General features: G+C 38.3%; 1 protein-coding gene across 16 annotated transcripts in view; it reads right to left on the reverse strand.

Moving 5' to 3' along the window:
- CAST (calpastatin) overlaps nt 1-26,423 on the reverse strand; it is a 130,082-nt gene that overhangs the window by 13,706 nt on the left and 89,953 nt on the right. For 15 of the 16 annotated variants that reach the window (XM_077139090.1, XM_077139092.1, XM_077139096.1 and 12 more), the window contains 17 exons: nt 26,300-26,413; nt 25,195-25,278; nt 21,487-21,555; nt 20,219-20,317; nt 18,651-18,731; nt 18,392-18,430; nt 17,816-17,908; nt 17,598-17,687; nt 16,429-16,530; nt 14,722-14,805; nt 13,607-13,654; nt 11,076-11,171; nt 9,284-9,379; nt 5,962-6,063; nt 5,420-5,503; nt 3,138-3,188; nt 2,896-2,967 (listed from right to left, as the gene is read on the reverse strand). In XM_077139090.1, the coding sequence (XP_076995205.1) occupies nt 2,896-2,967; nt 3,138-3,188; nt 5,420-5,503; nt 5,962-6,063; nt 9,284-9,379; nt 11,076-11,171; nt 13,607-13,654; nt 14,722-14,805; nt 16,429-16,530; nt 17,598-17,687; nt 17,816-17,908; nt 18,392-18,430; nt 18,651-18,731; nt 20,219-20,317; nt 21,487-21,555; nt 25,195-25,278; nt 26,300-26,413 (1,404 nt within the window). The remainder of the gene's footprint in view (nt 1-2,895; nt 2,968-3,137; nt 3,189-5,419; nt 5,504-5,961; nt 6,064-9,283; nt 9,380-11,075; nt 11,172-13,606; nt 13,655-14,721; nt 14,806-16,428; nt 16,531-17,597; nt 17,688-17,815; nt 17,909-18,391; nt 18,431-18,650; nt 18,732-20,218; nt 20,318-21,486; nt 21,556-25,194; nt 25,279-26,299; nt 26,414-26,423) is intronic. The other variant, XM_077139101.1, reaches the window with a different exon arrangement.

Here is a 26,423-nt window from a genome sequence, read left to right on the forward strand (position 1 = left end):
ATACTGAAAAATGCTCTTTTTCATATTTTATACATTTTTGAAATATACTTAAAAATAATGTTTGAGTTATATAAAGTACTTCATGCTATTAAAAAAATAACATAAATGATGTGAGAATCGTCATCATTTTCTTAAGATATTTAAACTATCTTAGATTTTTATGTATAGGTTTTAATTTCTCTGTGTTCTTCTACCGAAGTTTTCTTTACATAGTCTGATACCTCATATTACATAATTTATTTTTTTAATTTGTTGCTAATAATATGCATAGCATACATAATTTTATTTTCAAATAGGTTTATTTCTTCCTTTTCCCTAACAATAAAATGTTATTTTTCATGTTTTCAATGATTCTTCAGTACAAATTAGGCAGAAATGACAATAAAATCAATATTTTGTAGTCTGTTTTTAATGCAAATTAAAATGCTAAATATTTAATTCTTGAAATTAAACAGACATTCTTTAACTCATTAAGGAATTGTCCACTTTTTAAAGGTTTTTATTTAAAGCAAGAATGCATATAAAATTTCTAAAACATCTTTCATATTCGATATCGGTTTTTATTTGATGTATTACTGTGCCATATGTATTATTTTCCGGCTATTGTATGAATGTTTAATTTCTGATCACAGTAAGTGATTACTTTCATAATTTGCTACATTCTATTTGTTAGTAATTTTTATATTTACAAGACATAAGTGACTGTAGTTGACATTGCTATACTCAGTAAGTTTTAAGGTTAGGACTATAATTACTTGTAAAAGCACCTATCTATGAGGCCATCTTTTTCAGGAAATATTTATATCACATCAGAACTCTTAAGAGTAAAACATTGAAGAGTCTTCTTTAAAACTCTGTGGAAAGAAAGTTTGAAAATAGTTCTAATCTCTTCTTCAGATTTTCTTTTGTTTAGGTTCTGCGAATTGTACTATTTCATATTTTTGTGAAAAAAATCTCTTAGAAACTGATTGTACGTAGTATTTATTAATAGTTTAATTGTTCTCTTGAACTGATTATTATTTATCTTTCTGATTTTTAAAGTTTTATTTATTTATTTAAATTTTATTTATCTATTGAATTTTATTTATTATATTTACCAGTGTTCTATGCCAGCAATGTTCATGTTTATGAATGTCAGACATTCATAAATATCAACTGCTGGCTTTGAACTATCAGTAATCTAGCTGATCTTTTATGCTGATTGCTATATTGTTCCATTAAAAAATTTTAACTGCATTTTATTTGTAAGATTTTTTTCTCTTGCTTTTGCCAGTGTTTCATAGAGTTAATTATTTCAAAAGACACAAATTATTGTTTATCTTTCAATGTTGCTATTTTTGTCTTCCTGTATGCTATTTTCTTAGGGCGATCATTTATCACATCTCTCAGAGATTTAAGATCAGTAAAGAGTTGTGGTTTACCAAGCTTCTTGTTTTCTCTACTAGATCAAAGCATTTATGATAATAAATGTACTTCATACATACTGCTTTGACTGCTTCTCAGAAAAGTTTGATTAGTAATATGCTTAATTTTTAAATAGTCTATCCTGAATTTAGTTCTTGATTTGAAAATTACTAGATTTCTGTTCTATTTTATCGTGATCAGAGAGTAAGGTATGCACAGTACTACTTTTTTTGGTATTTGAATATTCTTTATAATGCTTTTCCCTGAAGTTCTTGGGACTTCTCCCAAATATCTTTCTATTTTAACAATTCAGCTTTTATCTTATCAGCTATTTCTATTGCATTAACTAAATGGTTCACACTAATTTTTCCTTTACTACCGTGTTATCTAAGAGTAGGTTTAAAAAAAAACTTTTATCTACTAATCATTTAACATTACATACCTTCTTTGGGGGGAGAGGGGAGGACTAGCAATTCATTATCACATTTTCCAAATCTTTGAAGTTTTAAAAGAAAATAAAATCCTAACAACTGGAATAATAATAATGATAGGGTTAGGAAGGAAATCACCCCACAACATGTTCTGCATCAACATAATGTTATGATTCCACATTACCGGGATACTGCTTATTTATATTCGCAATACCTTACGGTTTCTCAGCCAGAGCTGGATGGCCTCTCTGTTTCTATGGGGGACAAGGAGGAGGACAAGAAGAGGGTGATGGCATGGGGAGACTTAACTACCTGGCCGTGGTGCTCTAATAGAGATGCCGTGAGGAACGTGCATGTGAGTGACGCCTTCTTTAAAGGACTTAGAGCAAAAACTTCCAGCCACTCCAAGAATCGTTATTTCTGCTAATAGTCATTCTATTTCCCAACTGACATAAATGTATTTTCCATGGCGTTGTCCACATAGGAGCCTATAAATTATGTTCTGAGTGATGGCTGACTATAATATAGACAACAAAGATCCTTCAAGAAAAGGTTCTGCAATTGTTTAAGTCTGGAAATTCTAGGAGACTCACAGTACATGTCTGCATATAAAAAACCCTGAGAATTGTACAGTAGGGAAACCTGTTTAACATTACCAGAATTTCTGTGACTTCCTAGTTACTGAATCCCTTTTGAGGGACATCTATTTATCCCACATGGAGCTGAGTTCCCTGGGGGGGGCAGTTTGGAAAATGATGAATTGTAGAAACATCCAGAGGTGAAGTTACTGGCTGAGAAATAATTTTGAAAAAAAACCTCAAATTTAAATTCTCTTTTCATAGTTGTACTTGATACATATGCTCGTTGGGTCAATTACTCAGACTGTTGATTTGAAAACGTCTGCTGGGCTGGAACACGTTCATAGCGCAACGTGGTTTAATGGCTATGGTGGGCTGAGGGCATTAACTTTGTTTTCTCAGCGCCCAAGTCAGATTTTAGGTCATACTCTCCACGGATTTCTACTTCCTAAAAGGACATAACCCAGGTGCTTCAGACTTACAAGAGATGAGATGTTTGAGGGTTCAGAGAAGTCCTCAGACAAAGCATCAAGAAGGAGGTCTTCACTCAGGGGCTGCAAAAACCAGACACGCGTCAACAAACATCTCCATCATTTGTCTCCTTGTCAAAAAATGTCACCATTTACATATTGAGAAACTTACTAAAATGAGAGCTATGCCCTTTTGGAACTAACAATGAGGGGCCAAATGAAAAGACAGACTCAGAGAAAACTGGTTTGCTTACAGGACGCTGATCCTTGGGCTCTTTTGGCAGGAGTGGTTTCCCATCTTTATCCTATGGGGCCGAGGGGGGGAATAAAACACGGCATTGAGTCATTTCACTTTTTATCCCAGGCACGACCATTATAAAGAGTCAACAGGTTATAACTGATGTTGTACATTATAAATGATCACCCTCATTTTGGTAAATAGATTCTATCACCAGCTGATATACTCTAATTAATTCATGTCAACAAACAATAAGTTCACAATACATAAGGCATTTGCTAGGCACAAGGGATGCACACAAATTAGACATGGTTTGTGACCTCAGATGTCCACAAACTAGTGCAGGAGAAAAACATGTGAACATCAACACAGCGTGTGCTGTGTGCTGTGACAGCATTTGTAGGACACTGTGGGAGTTCAAGGATGAGCCCCTCACCCACCCCACAGGGGTCAGGGTTGGGTTGGCAGAAGTTGCCTAAAGAAAAGGCTGATTGACTTTACAAACCACACATCCAATAGGTATTGCTTATGTGATATGCCCTATATACCAAACACACAGAACACAACAACGAAGAATGGGACAAAGTCCCTGTCCTCACAGAGCCTAGCCTGTAGGTAGGACGCTTTGAAACTGATGGCTATGATTATGTCATAAACAAGTTTGAGAAAGTTTCTCGGGAGAGACTTTTTTTTGTGTGTGTGTTTCAAATATGAAGAGGTGTTATGGTTTAGAGGTGTCATCTGCTTCCCTCTTAACTGACCTTTACCCCCATTACATTTCCTCTGTAGGCTCACTTGTCCCTTCTGATCATTCCTCAGTTGGTGGGGAAAGCAGAGCCTGGGACTGTCTTCTACCACCCCTTAGCTGGAAAGGCAGCCAATTTCCTGAGGGAGGCACGGGGTTGTGGCAGCAGTTTGGTTGCCCACTCAGAATGTCTTATCATTTCACATCACATCTCTGGAAAAGAGGAACTTGCAGTCTGCCCTCAGAGAGCTAAACCTCACTGAACAGACCTGATGTGAATGTAAGTGATACATAACAATTCAGGACTTAAACAAAAGAGCAAGCCAGCCACGGAAAATGTCACAAAGTACTAGGTCATAATCAAACGTGTGAGATAAATAATTTCAGAGGACAAAACTACTGCAGATAACAGTGGTCAGGGAAAGTCAATTAACTGCTTTCTTAAAAACTGTTGTTAATATTCAGTGAAGGGTGGGCCATGGTGGCTCAGTGGCAGAGTTCATGCCAGAGACCCAGGTTCAATTCCCGGTGCCTGCCCACATAAAAAAAAAAAAAAAAAAAAAAAATCAGTGACGAGAGAAGAGAAAGCAAACAATCACCTGCTGTGAAGAGCTGGTGGCTCTTGACCAGCCTCTGCTGCATGGAACTCAGGAGAGGCAGAACACGTGGCCCTTAAAAAGCTCTCTAAGAACACTTGCAAAGCAGCAAATAACCAAGACCAAATTAAATGAAATGCATGGCTTCAGCTGAATTCAGAAATGCAGAAATGAAGTAGACGGTATCTAGAATAACCCTCTAATCAGGGTAAGAGAAATAGTTACTGTGTTTGCCAAATAAATGGACTAGTGCATATGGGATGGTAAGAGGAGCTCCGAATCAATTTTCCTGAATTGTTAATGAAGTTCAAGTTGAATATTCTTTCAAACAGCGGACCCTGTTCAAGTAGCTATATGTAAACTACAAGATCTGTAATGGGGTCTGCCACTTCATCACCTGTTCTATGCCACCTGCACATTAAAAATAAGGGAGAGGCAGGCCATGGTTGCTCAGCAGGCAGAGTTCTCGCCTGCCATGCCAGCGACCTGGGTTCGATTTCCAGTGCCTGCCCAAGCAAAAAAGAATAAAAAAAAAAAGGGAAATGGGCCAATTTATTACTTTATTCAATGTTAAACAGACTTTCCATTTTTTTCAGTTTACAGCTGAGCGTTGCAAACTTTTACTAATAGGAAATAATTGTTCTTCATTTTGGTTTTCCTATATACATAGTTTTCTTCATTTCTGCAATTGTAACAAATCACATATTAGAAAGGAAAAAAATAGTAGCTTAGATCTCAGATTTCTTTTACTTAAAGGAGGAGGAAAGACCACTTAGGAATATTTCAGCTTTACAGCTGGTGCTCTAACGGGTTAATTAGTGGACTAATGCTGTTTAGTCTTTGAAATATCAAGATCTTCACATTTCAGGCAGGTCTCTTTCAATGTCCTTACTCTATGCATATGAAATTCAGCATGCGTTAAAATAAAATAAAAAAAAAACATCCCAGCCTGTCTACCTTCATCTCTTCTAATCTGTAATCAGGAGGAATTGTTTCTTCTTTTTCACCAAGTTTTTCACGGTCTTCTTCTTTGGCTTTCTCCTGAATAAAAATTATGTCATTTTCATTGTTAATACACATTTTTCCTATAAAATGGAATACCTGAGCGACTTAACTCAGATATAGCTATGTATTTAGAATTTTCTACAGCAACTTAATCTTTAACACTGTATCCCACAAAGCATGCTACGCTAAAAGTCAGGTTCTGAAAGCAGCAGGCAGCCGCCACTTCTCTCCTGAGCCCTCAAAAAGTGTGAATGCAGGCAGGTAAAGGTGAGACGCAGAGAACTCTGATACGTGCATGCCAGCCATCCACTGCTGCTGCTGAAGACTGATCCTCACTCAGATTTAACTTATTAAACAGGACATGCACAGAACTGAGAGAACAGCTAGTCATTTTTTATGGGAAGTATAAAATATATATATATAATTAGCTAATTTGGGGTGAAGGGCTAGACAGATCAATAGTGGCTGTTTTCAAGTATCTGAGCTGCCACTACCTTGACTGTGTCCACTGCAGGTTTTCCATCTTCTGGGTCTGCTTCTCTTTTCCCCAGGCTACCAGCTAAGGCTTCTACAGCATCGTCTGGCACCAGGCCCTTCTGCAAGAATTATCAGTGGATACATTAAGGAGGTCATTATCATACGCTTTGAAACAAGCTACATATCCAACAATTCAGAAAGGCCTTATTTCAGGCCTAGACAAGAAGCACATGCCATCTCTTTATAATCTGAGTTACCAATTGAATTAGAATCTAAAATGTTAAAAATTAAAGCAAGTTTCTTAACTAATCATTAAGTGTGTACAACTTAACATAATGGCACTGAAAAATGTATGAGACGGAGTCCAGGGTTTTGGTTTAGAAATAAGGAATGAGGCACGGCAGAGAAGCTGAAAATCAGGAAAGAAAAAAGAAGTGACCTCTGTGGAAATCATTATAGACAGCGTAGGGAAGATTTTTAAAGAAAGCCCATGAGGGCATTCTTCCAGTTCTCTGCAAGACAGGGTGGCCCAAAGCACATTTTCCCTCTGGGGCTCCAACTGGTCAAAGTGGATTCAAGGCTGATTCGGATGTGCGTGACAAACCCAAGTGGCATGCAGAGGAGCATCTAGCTGTGTTCTAGTTGCTCAAAATGTAATGTCATGAGTTCCAGCCGCTGTGCTATTTAAAATGATGCTGGATGAATACAGAGAATGCGACAGAGGCATAATAAAGGAGCAGTTACGCTTGGGTTAAAAGACAAGACTAGTTCTAGATTCTCCAAATTGTGGATCATGATTCATTCATTAGTGGCTCATAAAATCAATTTTAAGGTTCAAGACCAGTAATTCTTATTTTTAAATGAAAAGAATAGGATAGGAAATAAAAGTGCATCACACTGAACAAATTAAACTGTAACATTCACTAAACTGTTGTTTCCACCAGGTGGGTCTTATTGGGTTGCAGCAGAAGGCTACTGTTGATCTTGGTTAAACAGAAGTGTGAAAGCTCCTAGATTAAATTGCCTCACGGTTTGTTCTTATCATAAAATAGTCTACAGCCTGACACTGAGTATAGATTGGAATTGCAAAGTGGCGTGTCTTTTCTGTATTACGTATCTTAGCCGTCACTGCAATTAAGAATTGTTTTTCTGCTAAGTTGCACTGTATAAGATCACCAATAAGGAGAAGCATGCTGAGTGGGACATCAGTCATTGCCATCTGATGAATGAACACTGTGCTGCTTCTTTTCCCAGGAGTCACAAAAATCTCTGATGAATCTAACCTGTTTGGACTATATCCACCGTGCAAGAGCTATACCTGTACCCAAGTGTTACTCCGGCAATCTGAGTTACTACCTGATTCCACTCACCTTCTCACACTGTCCCTCTGTTTCTCCCTAACTTCTCAGTAGAATCTATGAAAGCCACTGCTTCCCAAACCTGTGTCTTTTGTCAATCTCTAGCTTAAGAAATTAGTGAAAAATGGAGTTAGATAAGCTGGGAGGAGGAACAATCTTAAGAACTAAGGAATCTGGAAACAGCAATAAGGACTAAAACTATCTGTAGTATTTTGTGTTGTCAAATTCCAAACTAGAACTCAGGTCTTTATTTCCTCAATATGTTTTCTTTGATACAAATAAGAAGCATACAGGGCACACACATCTTTCTCTTGTCTCTCTCTTCATCCTTTTGCTCACAAACTCTGCAGTCTTTCTGGAGTCCCTTGACCTTTATTACCACACTTCCCTAATGTTCTTTCAGGCTGCCAAGGGTGTCACAGTCCCAGAAACGCCAACCACCTGAGTGAAGGTAAGCTTGGCAACCACAGCCAGAGCTGGTATGATAGAGGCTCAGGGGAAGAGGTCAGGGAATGGGGAAACAAGAACTCATTTTTTCATTCTCCACAGTCAAGGTAAAGTCAGAAAGAAACCATGTCCTACAAGGCCCTGACAATCACAGCTGGTGCACGAGGCAGAAGGAACATGTTTTGGTCACAAGAGCCCTGCCCTAGAGCGTTGGTTATTGTCATTTTTTTTCCAATCACTGCCCATTTTTTCACTGATCTCTTCCCAGATTCCCTCACTCTTATTCTCTACTAATGCGGCCTGGCACCCACAATGCAGAAGTCTCTGGAGAATGCCCTGAAACATCAAAACGAAAAAACAAACCAAAAAACTCAAGTCCTGCTAAGGCAGGAGGGAGACCTGGACTCTGATGGGGCAGCAGGTAGCACCAAGCCCTGGGACGAAGCAACCGCTTCACAGCACCCAAGAAAAAGGCCCGCTCTCTTTTCTCAAATGGCTCAATGCATGTATCCCAAACACAGCAGGTGATTCACACTTCTGTGCTGGTCTGTCCCTCCAGGAAAATGGAACTATTGCCTCTTCTCGGTGTGATCCCGCATTCCCCACCCCAAGCCCTTCCTAACTCCCCCTGGAGACAAGGGATCCTTTCTCTCATGTCCCCTCTGCTCATTTTCCATAGGGGATGATCAAATTGTCCTGTAAGCTTGAGAGCTGGCCTGTTGACACACGAGATGCAAAGGCAGCTGAGAACAGGGACCATGGCTTTAACCTCTGTTGAGGCTCGTAAAGGTTAAGTGGATTGTTCAACATCAACGCAAAGCCTCATTTTTCTCATCTATAATAACAAAATGACCAGAACAGACTTTCCAGTGTCCTTGTGAAAATTTACTTGAGAAGATAACATAAAGCATCTAGGACAGTGGTTTTACAGATGATGACAATTCAGAGTGCAGATTCTAGAAGTCTGTACTTATTGTGAGTTAGGTTCTATCCTCAGCTAATAGAAACAAACCCCACTGAATTCAAAGGAAAACAGAAATTCAAATAGTTAAAGATCGTACTTCATACACAAATCAGAAAGAGAAGGAGGCAATAATGAAGAAGGAAAGGAAAAGGAATCGAGTCAATCTGTTCTCCTTTAGTTGTGAGAGGGGTGAGGAGTGACAATGATTTCGGTGTAAATTATTCTACCAAGAGAGTCAGTGAGAAGCAATACTGGGTTATCTGTGTAACTTCAAATAAGATTGAAAGAGGAGAAGAAGTGAAAAAGCATGATTATGCACAAATAGCTAGAAAGAATTTCAAAAGGTGGGATAAAACCGTTTGCAGCAATTAAAAAATTTAAATCTAGCCTGTATTTCTAGCATATTTCTGCCCTGAAGTCCACAGAGCAGTAGATACAGCAGCTACATATCACATACTACTTTTAGTAAGCCAGAATAAAGTAATATGATGGCAATACACAGCAGAAAGTACACAGCAGGAAAAAGAGAACTTTCTCAAGACATTTCTCAGCAACCAAAGGATTACTCACTGAGGTAGCAGGCTTGGGTGGTGCCGACTGAATACTACACATCGAGGTCCAGGACACAGTCTCCCCCACGGGCTTCTGGGCAGAGCCCTTAGGTTCCTGAGGAAAGAGATGGGGACTCTGAATGACTTCAGATATACCTGGTAAGTGAAACTAACAGTTGTATGCTAATAATACTCTGCTATGTTATAGTGCTTGGATTCTCTCCAGTGCCTAAGGATTGCTGAGTAGTAAACACGTGAAGACACATTAAAACTGTCTGGCAACCATTATTTCAACTTGGTTTCACTTCTTAAGTAGACTACCTAAAGTCTTTGAGACTCAGTTTGCACATCTGTAAAATGAAAACAATGACAGTAACTACATCTCATGAGTGGATATGGGGCTTCATGAGATAATGCAGGTGAAACACTCTGCAGTACATGGGTACACAGTAGGCTCAATAAATGTTAGTAATTAGTACTATTTATGTTGTTAATTTATCACCATATAGTATAATGGATAGCAATAAAATGATCCCAATTATATAATGCAATATAATATTTTATAGAAATAAACCATTTTAATATATCTGTCCAAGAGCACTTTGTAAACTCTAAGTATATACAATATAAGGCAGTAAAACGATCTCACTGGTCTCTGGAGTTTAAGTCTCAGCCTTCCCAAGGGACTTGTTAGAAGTACAAATTCCTGCGCTCCCAGCCCAACATACTAAGTCAGAATTTCTGAGGGTGGGGTCCAGCAATCTGTTTTAACAAACCTTCCAGGTGATTCTGGTGCATTCTGAGGTTTGAGAACCACTGTTCTATCTTATCACAAGAGTAAAATTTCAAACAAATCAATTTTAATCACTTTTAATCTGGACATTTAAGGAAGCCTTCCCTATCTTTATATACAAGGTGTCTGGTACATGATGCACAGGGCATGAGCTTGCCTTCTAGGAGTTCTACCTAAAATTCTAAAGATGTGTTAGAAGTGAGGTGAAGGAGGACCAACCCAGCTAAAAAACTTGGTTGTAACAAATACAATAGGGATATATAAAGAACTATAGCTGTCCTGCTATACTTGATTCCAGTTAATAAAGGCTGGAAGGGTGGGGTATGGTATGAGAAGGGAAAAGCAGTATTTGGGAGGCTGTATTTTGGCGGAGCCTTAGAGGATGGGTAGATTAGATGACTGAGAATTAAGAGGAAAGGGAATTCCAGACAGAAGGAGCAGCATGAGACAAAAAGGCATACAAGTGCTGATTTACAGTCTGATGATGATTCCTTACGATAGGAAAGGAATCTGGAGCCGGGACATATTAACAGGGTCTTTTATTTTGTAGGGAATGGGAAGGCCTGAGAGTGGGATGGAGCCAGGACATGGCATGACCACAAATTTGCTTGAGAATTATGCTGGAGGGGATAAAGAATGGGCCAGCTGGAAAAAGACTGAGGACAGAGGGGCCACAGCAATCTTAAGTGAGATGAAGAAAATTTTAACTAGGTCAGCTACAGAAGCAGGAACAGAAAGGAGGACATGGTTTGAGAGCTTTACTGGAGGAATAATTACAGGACATGGCCTGTGATCAGAATAGGGGACTGAAATTGAAGGAATATCAGGGTCAGTCTGGGGAAAGAAAGTACATCCAGAAAAAGGCAAGACAAAAACTGCACTGTTAAAAATGGTATAATGGGCTTTTTATCTGCCACTTCATACTAAAATGGTTTAGGTCTCCCATTTTTAAGATTATATAAAAACAAACTGGAATCCCCCCACCAAAAAACAAGCATTTATATTTGTATAAACATACTTCTGTTTTTTCAGTTGGCTTAGATTGTTTTTCTTTACATTTAGACTGGTTAAAATCTTGTGAAAGTTCATCAATGAGTTCTGATTCACTCCGGGGCTGTAATATAAGAAGAAACAGTGTATATTCTGAAGCAATCAATTTTACTTTGTACAAAAACTTTTCCTTAAAATTCCTCAGAAATTTTTTCTTAGGATCTAAAACCAAAAGCAAGTTTTATAATTCTGAAAGTTGCTATATTTATGCCAACAAATGTTATCAATAGGCACTTTAAAATGGGGAAACTTTTCATTTATCAGTGTAACATAAAAATGTCATGAAACAACTTAGGAATACTAATTACTTTAGTACTGCAAAATGTTAATGATTTATCTGGTCAAAAGCTTTCTTGTTGCTTGAATTTCAGAATAATTTTATTCAAATAAAATTGACTAACATTCTGATGATCTGCATTTTTTTCTTCTTGTGTGATTATTTTTCTACTTCCTAATGACTTCCCATCTGAACAGCACAGAGGAGACACAGATCGGATACTCCTTTCCTAGGATTACGTGTGCTGTGGGCAGGAAAGCTCTGCTATTCCCAGCTTAGGGCATGTGGAGAGATGGACTCCTAATGGTAGCATGGCATGGCGATGCAGAATCTGGGCTCTGGTGTCAGACAGGGGAGTTGTAAGTCCTGCCCTCACCTTTTTCTAGCTGTGGGAACTTGGGAAATTAACCTTTCTAAACTTCAGTTTCCTCATCTGTAAGATGGGAATAATAACAGTGCCTTTCTCCTCCAGAGAAAATTGATAAAGAGAACATTGAAAAGCAACTAGTACAGGGCTAGGCACACAGCAAGTGATTAATAAATGCCACTGATGATTATTATCCTGATATGTAACTAGGAGCTTACAACAAACTGGCTAAAGCTACCAACTTAAGGTAGCAGAGAATCATTAGAAACTTGACACCATGATTGGGATCAAACTCTGACAGTGCTAATTAAATCTGGTTTACAGGCCATTTTGCTATTGGCAGCTAATGTTCAAGGACCATCACCTAAAGTCATAATAACGAGTCTAATAATAATACATGAACAGAAAATGACAAGTGCTGGAGAGGATGCGGAGAAAGAGGCACACTTATCCACTGTTGGTGGGAATGTCAAAGGGTGCAACCACTGTGGAAGGCAGTTTGGCGGTTCCTCAAAAAGCTGAATATAGAATTGCCATACGACCCAGCAATACCATTGCTAGGTATCTACTCAAAGGACTTAAGGGCAAAGACACAAACGGACATTTGCACACCAATGTTTATAGCAGCATTATTTACAATTGCAAAGAGATGGAAACAGCCAAAATCTCCATCAACAGAAGAGTGGCTAAACAAACTGTGGTATATACATACGATGGAATATTATGCAGCTTTAAGACAAGATAAACTTATGAACCATGTAATAACATGGATGGACCTAGAGAATATTATGCTGAGTGCATCCAGCCAAAAACTAAAGGACAAATACTGTATGGTCCCACTGATGTGAACGGACATTCGAGAATAAACTTGAAATATGTCATTGGTAACAGAGTTCAGCAGGAGTTAGAAACAGGGTAAGACAATGGGTAATTGAAGCTGAAGGGATACAGACTGTGCAACAGGACTAGATACAAAAACTCAAACATGGACAGCACAATAATACCTAATTGTAAAGTAATCATGTTAAAACACTGAATGAAGCTGCATCTGAGCTATAGGTTTTTGTTTTGTTTTGTTTTGATTTTACTATTATTACTTTTATTTTTTTCTCTATATTAACATTCTATATCTTTTTCGGTTATGTTGCTAGTTCTTCTAAACCAATGCAAATGTACTAAGAAATGATGATCATGCATCTATGTGATGATGTTAAGAATTAATGATTGCATGTGTAGAATGGTATGATCTCTAAATGTTGGGTTAATTTCTTTTTTTCCGTTAATTAAAAAAAAAAAAAAAAGAGAAGGGATAATTGGAGATGAAGGGATACAGACTGTACAACGGGACTGGATATAAAAACTCAGAAATGGACAGCACAATACTACCCAATTGTAATGCAATTATGTTAAAACACTGAATGAAGCTGCATGTGAGGTATAGGTTTTTTGTTTTTGTTTTTTTTGTTTTTTTTTCTTTCTATTATTGTTTTAATTCTTATTCTGTTGGCTTTTTATTTCTTTTTCTAAATCGATGCAAATGTACTAAGAAATGATGAATATGCAACTATGTGATGTTATTAAGAATTACTGATTGTACATGTAGATTGGAATGATTTCTAATTGTTTTGTTAATTCTTTTTTTAATTAATAAAAAAAAATAATAATAATACATGGAGAAAATAATCACTAAAACGTATGAAAAGTAGCCAAGTGTTACTGTCAGCAGATCTACTGCTCCTTCATACAAATGTGCCAAGTGCATTTCCACAGTGAAGCCTGGCCTTTCAAAAAAACCTCAATGTATACTTTACATTTCTATTGTTTTTTAAGTATTAGATAACATTTATTTCCTAACCTGTGATTTTTCCTCAGGCTCTGGCAATAGGGGTTTTCCATCTTTATCCTGTAAAATGAAATTGAAAATTCACTGAAAATGAAATAAATACTTTCTCTTTCTATTTTTTTGGCCGACTAAGTCTGGTTTTTTGGAAATTCCTGTAAATGAGAGGAGAATTGATTTTTTTCCCTAATATTTTGAGGGAATTTGTGTTCCAGATTCACTTTTTACAAAGCATCAGAAATGAGGAGTTGGGCTGTAAAAATCAAACTGATGGCATATCCCCCCAAAAGATGTTTTTGCTGCTTAGCTTATAAAAAGAATTAAATGTACTGTTGGCAAAATTTTAGAGAAAAAAATTTTACCAATGTGATGCACATTTACTTACTTTTTTCTAAATGCTACTGAAAAAAACATCTTTCCATCCATTGGCCAGGCAAAAAGAATAAGAAAATAGTTCTTTGGCAAGAAAGATAAAACTACATCAATAAAAGATTAAAAAAAGAAAAAAGACTCCAGAGAGCAGAGGGGTAGATATCATCCCTATAGTACTGTTAGTTTTTTGGATGTGGGATTTCACAAATTAGAATATTTCTGAAAATGAGAAACTTTTCATATAGAAGAAGTCGTGATTTCATACATAAGAATCACAACTATTTCCCATCATGTATTTATACGCATTATTTCTAAGATAACTTACAAATATAATTACAGGAGTTATTCTACCATCCTCACCTCAAACCAGAAACAACAAAACTACCTTAACTGAGGATGTTGGTAATAGTTACACATTTATATCTGCCACTTAGAAGATCTAAGGTACAGTCAGAGAAAAAATTATTCTGACACAGTTCCTTCTACTATGAAGGCTCTATGCCTAGCATTGTAGATAGCTGAAACACTTGAACTTGTGGGAATTTTAGGAACCATGTGTTTGCTACCCAGAATGTCAGGCAGGGACAAGCCATCCCTAAGGAGTCTAAGCATGATGGGTGGAGACGAAAGGGCTCGGGGTCCTCGGAGTTTGCATCTGACCTGGGACAGACATATCCCTCGTACTGAGGGTGTGAACTCATTGACACTTGACAGAAGGCAAGCCCGGGTGCCGCCATGCACTCCGGTTAAGAATTTACCGTGGCTGGTTTTAATCTGTACTCAGCTGGGACAGTTTCATCATCCTCGCCACACTTCTTTAGTTTTTCTTCTTTCGCTTTTGCCTGATGAAAATGGAGAAGAAAGTGAGGGTCAGGACAAGACATGCTACGTGGAGGACGAGCTTGGCGCACGTGGTGGCAGACTCCTGTAGAATGCATCAGCCTTATCACAACGCCAGACCATCCAGGTCGTAGCAAACTCACCGTCAGATATTAACAATCCAGAGAACTGGTGGATCTTCTTTGGAAATATTTATACTTTGTACATGATTTTAGAAAAAAATGGAAAACTACTAATAGTAAGAGTGGAAGAGTTCTTTTTGTTGGATTTGAGGGATTTATTGCTGCTCTGAGGTTTTCTGGAGGAAATTTAATATATTTATATGCATCCCGCTCCTCAAACTGCTTTAAAAGTTCTTTTATGTCACTCTCCTATATCTACTTAACAGATTTCATCTCCTGTAGGATTCTTTATCCCTCCCCCCCACATTTTTATTGTCTTGTTAAATCACTCTAGTTATCTGTAAAGAGTCTGAGGTAAAAGCGCCCTCTGGTGGTGGAACTAGAGCTTAACTTGGTTTCCTGAGTGCTCCCAGGGTTTTGCTAAAACTTCCCATTCCTTGAGACCACATCACCTCCATTTGGCTACTCCAAGCCAAGTACACTTAACATCACGTTTTAATAAAAGTTTCTTTTCTTCCCAATACATTACTTGGTCCTGGAGGACAAGGACTGCTTCTCCTGCTCCCTTGCGTTCACCTTCACAAAGTTTATCATACCATGGTGAGCCCTCAAAGAAAGCTGAAGATAGAAATTGGCCCATTTTGGACCAATTGGGATGGGACTGTCCCAGACTCAGGGTCAGTGGCTGGGAGTCAGGGAGACAGAGCATTGTGACACCAGGGCTGAGCTGACGGGGTGGGTTCAGGAGGAAAACCTATCTGTGCTTCCATTTCCCAGGAAGGAAATGTCCCCAGGGCAGCGAGCTACTCTCTCCTTCCAATCCCCACTTCGCCCAGGGGACTGAGTTTCAAAATCCTACAAACATTGCAATTTAACATTAAAACTATTCTACACCACATACAAGCTTGCTTGGGCTCAGAGGCTTGTTAAATTCTTGAAGCAGGGCAGGATAAATATTCACCAAAACATATAATCTAATTATGTAAGAGCTCGAGCTACAGAACAATTTTTACTTGATTTTATTCTAATATGAGACAACTATTTCAACATCTTTCCCCACAGTCACAAAAGAAAGACCCTCCCCACTCCATCTACCTCCATATCCTTTCTCAAAAACAAAAGCAGTCAGAACCCTTCTGAAAATATAAATTTCCAATTTCTCTAAGAGCAGGCAAACCTCACTATTTCTTACCAGGTCACTCACCACTGTGTTATCTTGTTCAGTCATGAGCCGTCTAAGCTTTGGCAGAAGAGATTGGTGTTCATTTTAAGTAGTACAATTCTGGATGTTATACCAGGCCAAGACTCAAATATTTTTTTCTGGATGCTCACTACCCAACAATAAATACTGATATTAACTAGACTCCAAAAGTCAGGCAGAATGAAGAGTAGTTCATTTTCATCTCCAATAAAAGTTGTGCAATCATTTTAAACATGCAGAATGCATTTAGTTTTGCAACGTGCAGACTAAAGCACTTTGTATATTAACTCCAAGTACAATACCTCATCGACCTCCTTCACAGAGCTCATGTCTGGCTCGGGATCCGGCTGCCGGGGGCCCAGAGAGGCGGAAAGGGCATCGAGGGCTTGATCGCTCATCGTGTCCTGTTAAAATGAAACATCTTCACATTAATTAAGAGAACATTTTCTCAGTCTGAATAATCCATTTAGTTCTTTGTGAAATAAACACTTTAAATATATAAGATGAATGGTGGAGTAGCAGTAAGATTTTACTTGAAAAAGAGCAAAAAAGAACTTACCAGTGAGTACAACTTAGAGCCAAGACTTGTTTCTATAATAATTGTGCTCCCACGGGCACACTTTAATCTCTAATTAACCAGCTAGAATTAATACAATTGTTTTATTATTATACAATAATTTTCTCAAAATAAAAGCTTTAAGCCATAAGCGTTTACTTCCGTTTTTCTAGTTCTAAAAATGCTTCCTTAAAAATGCCTTCTGATACTCCTGCCCTGAACTGAGCACGCAGGGGAAGGTGAAGGGGCCCAGCTTCCTTCTCGGAGGGCACAATGGCTGGTGGTTGTAGGAACCCCCACTGCAGGGTGTGGTCTCACCACTGTTCCCTCAGCCTGCCAGATAAAAATAAACTGTCCACCCCAGCAGGGGAGAGGCAGAGGCTCTGACAGAGACTGTTCCTTGGTATCATCTTGACTGTTTCCAAATGGGACATGTTTTTTCCAGTCCAACAGTGACAGGATCACCTTTCAGGATTCGTGAGAATTCATTCACGGTTTATTGTGGTTAACAGAGGTGCACAGAAGCAGCTACAACTATATCCCTTTGGTGATTCACAGGGCTCTAAGTTCTTTAGGCCCCCTTAGCAACTCCAGGCTGAAGACTTAACATCACAAGAGTGCCAATTTCTCTTGTTTCCTGTCCCGTGTATTGTAATAGTGAGCCAGTCTTGTTTTGCCATCAATAGACTGGGCAAAAATCATTCTTAAGTATTTGTAGAGAAATACGAGCCTGCCTGGAGATAGTCATACAACATGTATCGGTTTCATGATTCTGCACAGACCTGAGAGAGAAAGGATGCCCCTCATCATGGATAGTGCATTGTTGGGATTATCCCCAATAAACTAGCTGATGCTCAGAAAAGCAACTGCTGTCAGGTGGACTGTGGCTATTTTCATATAAGCAATTATTTATACCTCTTCCACTTTTCTTTTCTTCTCATGGGGTGGAGCAGTACTTCTGATTACCCCAGCTGACTGAGCTTTTAAAACCTCTCCTGAAGACTCCTGAAAAATCAAAATGCAAAAGATCAAATTTACAGAGAAATTTAAATTGTCAAAATCAGAACTAAAAAGTTGTTTTTTAAAAGCCAGGGGTGATTCTAACGTGTTTTCTCTACTACTGAAAACAGTACCTCTTTTTCAATTTTCTTTTCACCAGTGGTAGGAGAACTGCAGGTGAAGTCGGATGACAAGGCATCTATAGCATCCTCGGGCCCCATGGGTTTCTAAAGAAACAGGCACAGTGATGGGTAACATTTGGAAACCATCCAAGTGAAGGAGCAGATTTTAAACTCAGCAAGGAAGAATATACTTCTGCAACTTCTTTACTACCAAATGAGTTTATGGTGATGAAATAACTCAACCAAAAGCCTACATCTGGAAGGAAGTGGGCCCTCAAATATTATTTTCCTCTTCCCGTCTTCTAAAAACATTACATGTTAGGATATTATCATTCTATTTTTATCAGCATTTTAAACCAATAGTTTCTTTGCTCCATTATTTGTCCCACTCACAAAATTACATATGAAACTATCAGATACTCAGATACCTATCACCCTCACCCCTTTTCCCTTAACCCAAGGAGACTTCATCTGATTAAGAGATTATTTTAGTCATCACCCCAAAATACACAATTAAAGCCTTACTCCTCCATCCAAAGACATAAAAAATGTTAATTCAGAACTTAGAAGACACTTATGTAAACTCACCAAAGAGTCTGCAGGAGGCCCTGTGATCCCTTCTTTTTTCTGAAACAAATATTAATTTGATGATGTTGAGAAACCACTTACTTATCAAAATTAATCCTTATATAGGCAAAACCTATTATTCAGTGAGCTTCTTAATAAGAAAAATTTCACATGCCCCATTATATTTTCTAAATTCAAAAAACTGTGAGGACATTGATTTGATAAAATACTGTATTACAAAAAAAGTAAACAGTGAGATAAAAGTAAGTAATTAACTTACAGCCAGAAGTTCCCTATATTTTGGAGGAATTGTGACTTCTCTTTTGCCCAATTCTTCTATGTAGGTGGAACTCATTGGATCCTGGAATAAAAATCACACACATAAGGACATTGTGTAATGAATTCGTTGAGAATCTTATATGCATATTCTGAAACCAAAGCATTTTAACATTTTACCATTATTAATTTATGAAACTAATGAGAAGAAATATAAGTCATTAAGTAGCAATACATTAAACAACTCTCAAATTCTACATTGACTTACTTTTCCATATATAACCGGCTTAACTATATGTTTGAAAATATTAAAAATACTGTAATATGTTATATCAATAACATTTGGTTTTAAAATGTTTTAATTATCTAACATTCCCAAGGTATGCAAAAGAATACCTAATAAAAGAATGAATTTCTTTATAACCCTAAACCAACTCTATTAGATCTGTTACTTCTCATGTAATTTCTAAGGAAAAAAATCACAGGGAGAGGGGATGCTTTTTAGTCCTTTCCAATTAGTTCCCCTTTCTTGTTACCCAGAGGTGGCCACCAACGAATTTGAAGTTCATCACATCCATCCACTTAAAGTTGAACATATATTAAAACAATTATTACACATACAGTTATCCGTAAACAAATTACAGCATTATTTCACATATTTCAAGGGTTGTTTAAATGGCGTCATACTCTATATATTGTGCTCTGTTTTTATTCAAATTACTTTTTAATGATATGTCCATGTTGACATAAGAGTAATCCATTTTAACTACTATAAAATATGCCATTATATTATTATCCTGTCTCCTACCGATGACGAAAATTGCTTCCAAATGTTTCACTGGTTCAACTACTTGTACACATGAAGATGGCTCTCTCAGGGAATCACTCTAGATATGGAATTGTTGGTTGAATTCTATACACATCTACACTAGTGACAAGCTGTAGGCGAGTTGTCACACTTTTACACTTAGGCCAATCTGATAAGTGTGAAGTGGTATCTCTCCATGATTTAATATTTTCCTAATTACCATAGAGACTATCATTGTATTTGTTTATTGGCCAATAGTTTTCTCCTATTTTTCTATTCAGTTTCCTTTCTGTTGCTATTGTTTTCTTGTAAATTCTGAAAAGGAGTCTTTAGTTATGTCTGTTGGAAAATCACTAATTTATAATATAGTCTATGGCTTGCCTTTTTTTTAAATATCAAGGAACATATAATTTTCTTGTTAGGAATAGAGATATAGTAAGGGTGGTAATTATATGGAAATCAAAACAAGTTCAAGTCATTGGATTTATATTTCAAGGACAAAAATAAATCTTTGTGAATCTGTAGACTATATCCTAGTGGCAATCTTGGCACAGACAATAAGTTTGCTGAATCAAGGTAAAAGGAATAGCTACCATGGGATAAACCATTCCTATCCTCAACACTAAATTTTAGCAGCTATTATTGATGCTGACATCATCCTGTTTCTATCCAAGTGACAGAACATTAGTATACTCTTGCATTCATGGGCTTATTTACTCTTCTACTCATTAAGTATGACTGTTTCAGATAACGTGATCACATACTGAAACTTCTGGTCCAGTGTATGCTGTATTATCCTGCTCGGTTTCTTCAGGTTCTCCCAAAGTGTCTATTAAGTCATCCAAAGCCGCATCCTGGTCTGACTGGAAAACAAAGAGAGCAGATGTTTAAATATAATTCATTTTACAAATTTCCTTTCGGTTTTTAACTACAAAATAAACCATTTCATATGTAAAACAGCAAATACTAACAGTTCTTCAAATATCAAAAATAATTAAGTTCTGGTCCCTAAAAATCTTAAAGTACAAATTCTAGGATGGAAAGGTAAAGAAACAACATTTAGGCAAGAATCACAATTTCAATTAAATGTAAAGGCACTAACAAAGCTATGAGTTCATTAAAGTTGTCAGACTAATGTATTGACAGTTAAAAAGAAAAGAGGACTAAAAGCAAAATTCAAAGAATTATGACCATGTTATAATAAGCAATAGGAGAAATACTTGGTGTTTATTGCTTATGAATAGCTTTCCAGATTTATTTTAAAAGAAGCCAAGCAAAATCTTTACATAGCACCTTTTCCAAGAAGAATCTATTTCAAAAACGGTTTGCCCTACACCCCTTCATTCATTTGTGCTTTGTTCACTGTCTTGCTGGAAGATATTTACAAAACAGAAAGGGATGTTAAATTGCAAGAAATGACAATCTACTCTATTGGTATGTGTTTAAATCACTGTAATGAGTGGTGGAGAGCCTCTTATCCTATTTTAAGAATGACTAGTGTCAACCACCTGCATGGAAAGGGGCAACCATTGATCGAGGGGAAAGACCCTTCTCTATTTAAATGAAATTAAAAATGATCATTTAAAATGTGCTTTGCAACTATCATATTCCAACTACAATTTTAGGACTCACCTTGGCATCACAGCGTGCAACAGAATTTGTGGCCTATCAGCTTTAGACTGATTCTTTTAGGAATTTCAGAATAAAGATGTGCTTGGCATTCTTTAGTGATACCTCTGGTTAAAGAAGGCATATTTGCAGGAGAGAAACTGAAATGTAACCTCCATGGGATGTAAGTGGAGTTTTCAAAACACTCGGTTATACTATAAAATGTTACATCTTGCATGTGAGAAAACTGTTTTTAATCCATTGACACTGTCAACGCAGTCATATTAGCTTGAAACAAAGATTCATTTAAAAGGATCCTTTAAGTTACCCCCCTCATATTCTTTGCCCACAAGAAATCAGATTACAATAAACAATGAGAAGATGAATTAATATCTTCTAAGGGAATGCACTGCTCTCTTCATACCTTTTCAGATAGTTTACTTGATTTGGACTCAACTGGTACAGCTGGTGTTAGTGATTTCTTTTCTTTTTTCTGGTGGGGGATTAGAAAGACACAAAAATTATTTCTGACATAATTTCATAAAATTCAGTAATGTTACATATTTAAACAGGAACTCATTATAATAACACTAGCATTGATCATGTACTGAACATCTTCTCCAGATCAGACACTGTGCTGAATGTTTTGTAAACACTTTCAGAACAGCTTAAATAATATTAATCCTATTTAGCGATGTGGAGGGAAAGCAAGGCTCAGAGAGGTTAAGTAACTTCTCCAGATTACACAGTAAGAGTCAGAATGAAGATCTGAATCCAGAATGACCTCTTTCTTCACTGTTCTTGGTTGCCTCTCTATAAGCTGCCACCACTTCTAGCTGTTGCTCTCTGGGGTCTTTGTCCCACACATCATGAGTCCTACACCCCTTACTCTGGCATCCCCTCATTCATTTCCCTTAAATAAGTTTCCCTTCCACCATTGCTTGAGTTGCTCTAGCAATAACTTTTCAATCTGCAATTTCCTTGGCTTCCTCAGACATAATCTTCACTGAAGTTTGATCCTGGGAGCACCCTCTCCTGACACGAGTGCAGAGCCACTGCTTAGCACTGTCCTGGTTTTATTGCGACTTCCTTCTCTGCCACCTCTGGCATCTCTGCCCCCGACCACACGAACTGAGCAAGTTTCTTCCCTGCACAAAATCGCCCCTAAGTCCAACAGAACAACACCTTTAGGGCCAGGCAGGAACAAAATGGATGAAACTGTTGGCTTCAGACAATAGGGAACCATGCCTCATGGAAAGGAATCTGAATTCTGGGTGGCAGAATTCAGAGGTGAATAGCACAGGCTCTGGAGCCCGAATGCCTGGGTGTGTGCTCCAGCTGTGAAACCACTGGCTGTGGGAGACTGGAAGTCACTTCTCTTTCTATACCTCAGTTTCCTCGTGTGTGAAACTGGGATAATGACCGTATCTCCCACAAGGGGTTGAAAGGACTAGAAAAGCTAATATACGTAATATGTGAAAAACAATGTTTGGCACATGCTAAGCTCTCTGTGAGTACTTGCTATATATTTAAGTGCTGAATAAGAGACTGCTGCAAAAGTTATTTAAAAAGTACTGTGTGGGCCCCCAGGGTTTGATCCTGAATCTGGGCAAAGGAATCCACTCGCATGGTTCACCCACCACCTTAAGCAGCTATTCATTCATATTGTTTTTCCCTTCCCTTCCGTGCCCCCCCCCACCCACCCCCCCCCCCCCCCACCCACCCCCCCCCCCCCCACATCTCTTCTGTGTCTGAGGACAACATTCTAACTGCTTTGATACTGTCTTTCTTTGGACAACTAAAACACTTACATTCAGAGTGTCCAAAATTAGACCCATCCCCTTTTCCCCCCTGACCAATTTCTCTTTTGACTTCTGTCCACGAATCAGCAGTGGCTGGGGTCTAGGGACTAGGTGAGGCAAGTGAGGTGACTAGTTAAGGAGGCACTCACTCTCAGGTGCTGACCCTGCATAGCACAAACATGATAGTGAGTGAATTCCTCCTTAAATTTTACACCCAGGGTGGCCTGCTGGCCTCACCGTTAGGTCATTCACCTCCTCAGTCAATCAGACGCAGGAGCCCCAGGCTTATTTTAGATTTAATTTCATCTTTGCCTGCTTCAGCCAATAATTTCTTAAAACCAGAACATTTTGCCTCTGGAATGCCTCTTGTCTCTCTCCCCACTTTCTTACTCTATCACAGCTCTCATTTAGGCTGACTGATGACTCTCTAAGACTACTGAAACAGACTCTGACCAAGCTTTCACCTTCCCATCCTCTCTATGTCGTGTCAGCTACGCACTGCTGCCCTCATCCTTGTGAACGTGGCTCCACCTGTTCTCTAACCTTCAGTGGTTACCCACCGCCAGCTGTCTCCCCACATGTGCAAACTCACCAGCAGTCTTCCTGGTCTTATAGCCCCATCACTCCCCTCCCCAGGGCTTCACCCACACTGGAATACCCTTTTACCCAGAACAAAACTTCTATGCTTTCACCTTGGTGCATCTGCACATCTGCGATCCTAACTGTCCTTCAGTGCCTAAGTAAAATCGGACCCACTGCCTTCATGCCCTTGCTGATTTCCCAGACTGGACAGAATCCCCCCATGCCCCTCTCCCCACCCCCCCAACAGCTCCTGGTGGGGGCCTTTCTTAGTCTGCTTTGAATACAGTCCCAGATAATCTGTCTTCTTCCCACCTCTAGACAAGCCAGCCTGCAGCTAATGAGTCCTGAAGAAGTCACGACAGTGTTTGATGCATACCTAGGCTAAAAAAATAAAGGCAGATATGAACACCCTGCTTTATAGTAGAAGAATCAGAGGCAAAGAAAAGTGAAATGATTTGCCACAAGTTCCAGCATAAATCAATGCAAAACAGAATTCCATATAAGTCTCTCACAATTTTAATATTTGGTTTGCATGGATAGTACTGGCTAATTCATAGCTAGCGTATAATTTCAAATTTTGATTAAAGTTTTAAATCTGTTACAATAGATCTTATTCTGTGCCTAAAATCTATCCATTTTTTCAATCCATCTTGTCTAAGTACCCTCATTAGCAAAAGAAAGTAATCTGTATCCCTAAGGCAGGGAGGTCTCAAGGTAGCAAATGAGTAAGTGGTCTACTGCAAGAAAAATTTTAGTGTTTTTAATTAAAAAGTTTATGCAAAACTTGCCTTTACTCCACAGGACATCTGTATTAGTTTGGATAAAAATAATGTGCCTTTCCTCCCAAAATCTGAGAAAAATTGATGTTTCATAGAGATGTGTCAACCTTTTCTCCTAATAAGACTTTCCCTACCACCTAGCCTGCAAGGGAATACTTTTCCCATTTTGAGAAGCAGGAATAGAAATACATAGAGCTTTTTTCTATTTTCAATTCCTTTCTTATACCAGCTAATTGTTTCAATTGCTTGCTTATGGCTTCAAGAGAAATAAGTACCAATATTTCTAGGGAGACATGCTCTCCAAACTTATTACCAGCTCTGTATTGCTATGAGTTGAAATGACAGACTACTTCTTGTCTTACATTCCTGGGCTCTTCAAGGGATCTAGAGAGAACGTGCCTATAATCAGCCAGCAGTTGCACAAGTACTCTCCTGAGAGGGCTTGTCATGTCTCATCTGAAAACCTCCCATATAAATCGATGTAGATGTCATGACTTTGTTCATGTTTTATTTGTACCAAGACAGCTGGTATCCATGGTGAAAGCTGAGAGTAAAGCTTACCCAAATGCTCACAGCAATTTCATTTGCGTTATTTCAAACCCAGATTGCACATCTTTGAAGGCAGAATCTGGGTCAACTAGCATTTTTATATTCTTGGTACTGGTCCCAGGCCTTATACAGGAAGATGCTTAATATGTATTTTATGGAACAGATGAAAGTTTAAATCATTTTTGGTATCTTGCTCACTCTGCATCCCTTAAATGCATGCTCCTCTTCACAAAATTTCATACATAAGCAGTGATGACCAAATGATAAGTTACAGTAGCACTGGAACTCTAAATAGATAATGAGAGCCAGACTGCATATAAGCACAGGTGGAAAGGGTCTTCATGGAACACATGTTTCTAATACAAGAGGTGCTAGGCATAGAGGCCCACATTCACATTACGTCTGCTTATCTGTGCTCACCTTGTCATCTGGTTTACCAGATGCTGCAGGCACAGCTGCGGCAATACTCTCTCCACCAGTAGAAATCTTGTCCTGTGATTTAGTCTAAGGTGGGGATAAAAGGTTGATAGGACTAAGGATCTCTGAATGACTGTTTTTTGAAACCATGAGTTTTAAATGTCACTAACATCTACCAGTTAACCCTTATAGGCATAATTATAAAGGAATGTTTACTGCTCCTGCTGTACAGGGTGCAATGTTAGTTGCCATCTAGAGTTGGACTCAAGGGTCTTCAGAGTCCATGCAGGTAATTAATGCAAATAGGTGAAGCAGGCCAGGTAGGACCTGTGACAAACTGGAACACATAAAACAGGTGTAAATGTCCTGGTCAATTTCTGCAAGGTGAGCGCACTGTTGCCATGAAATTCTGATTTTTAAGAGAAGTTAGAAATTTGAACTTTATGTCAAATGTCTGGGCTTTAATTGTTGGCATGTGATTTGAAACGATTTTAAAAACACTGTAAGTCAAACAAAATACACATATGACTGCATTTAACTGGTGTGGTACAATTTGTAATCTCTGATACAAAGTATATTGTTAAGCAGACCTAGTTCTGCTCTTTCAAGAGCTCTCAATGAAGACTTTCTTCTAATAGTTTCTTCTTCTAGAAGTTGACCACCATTAGCTATGGAATACAGAATCTATTTCTGATTCTACAACAAAACTCTAAAAACTTTAAGACTTCCAGTAAAATCAGCAGATGGTTCAGGGCACTTGTGTTTCCATCAGTCATGTATAGAGGAGTCGAGGAGGCAGCTCCTATTCAAAGCTTTCTCTCTGTGAGACACTAAAGCCTGCAGCCTTGCAGTCATGGCTGGCTATTTCTGGAGAGTGGGAGAAACCTGGCTAATCCACCCCTTAGACCTATCTGCTGTCTTGTCAGGTTTTCTACAAGTTCTGAGTTCCACAAGGCTATTTCCAAAACCAATTTCAGAAAACGGCACCAAACCGTTATGGCACACAATATACTCAATGTAGTCTCATAATTACAATTACACAGAATGGGGGAGCATATCTTCTTACCTAGCTAATGTTAGTGTTTTCATATCCACCTGCTTTATTTACCTTTGGTTCTGCTGATTTCTCTGTTGTCAGCTGCTCACTTGTTCTGGAAACTGCTTTTTCTTTAGAAGCATGTTTTTTCCCTGTATCTGACACAGGCTTGGGCAGGCTTTTTGGCTGCAAGCAG

The sequence above is a fragment of the Tamandua tetradactyla genome, chromosome 21 (assembly GCF_023851605.1).
Source record: "Tamandua tetradactyla isolate mTamTet1 chromosome 21, mTamTet1.pri, whole genome shotgun sequence".
Taxonomy (NCBI): Eukaryota; Metazoa; Chordata; class Mammalia; order Pilosa; family Myrmecophagidae; genus Tamandua; species Tamandua tetradactyla.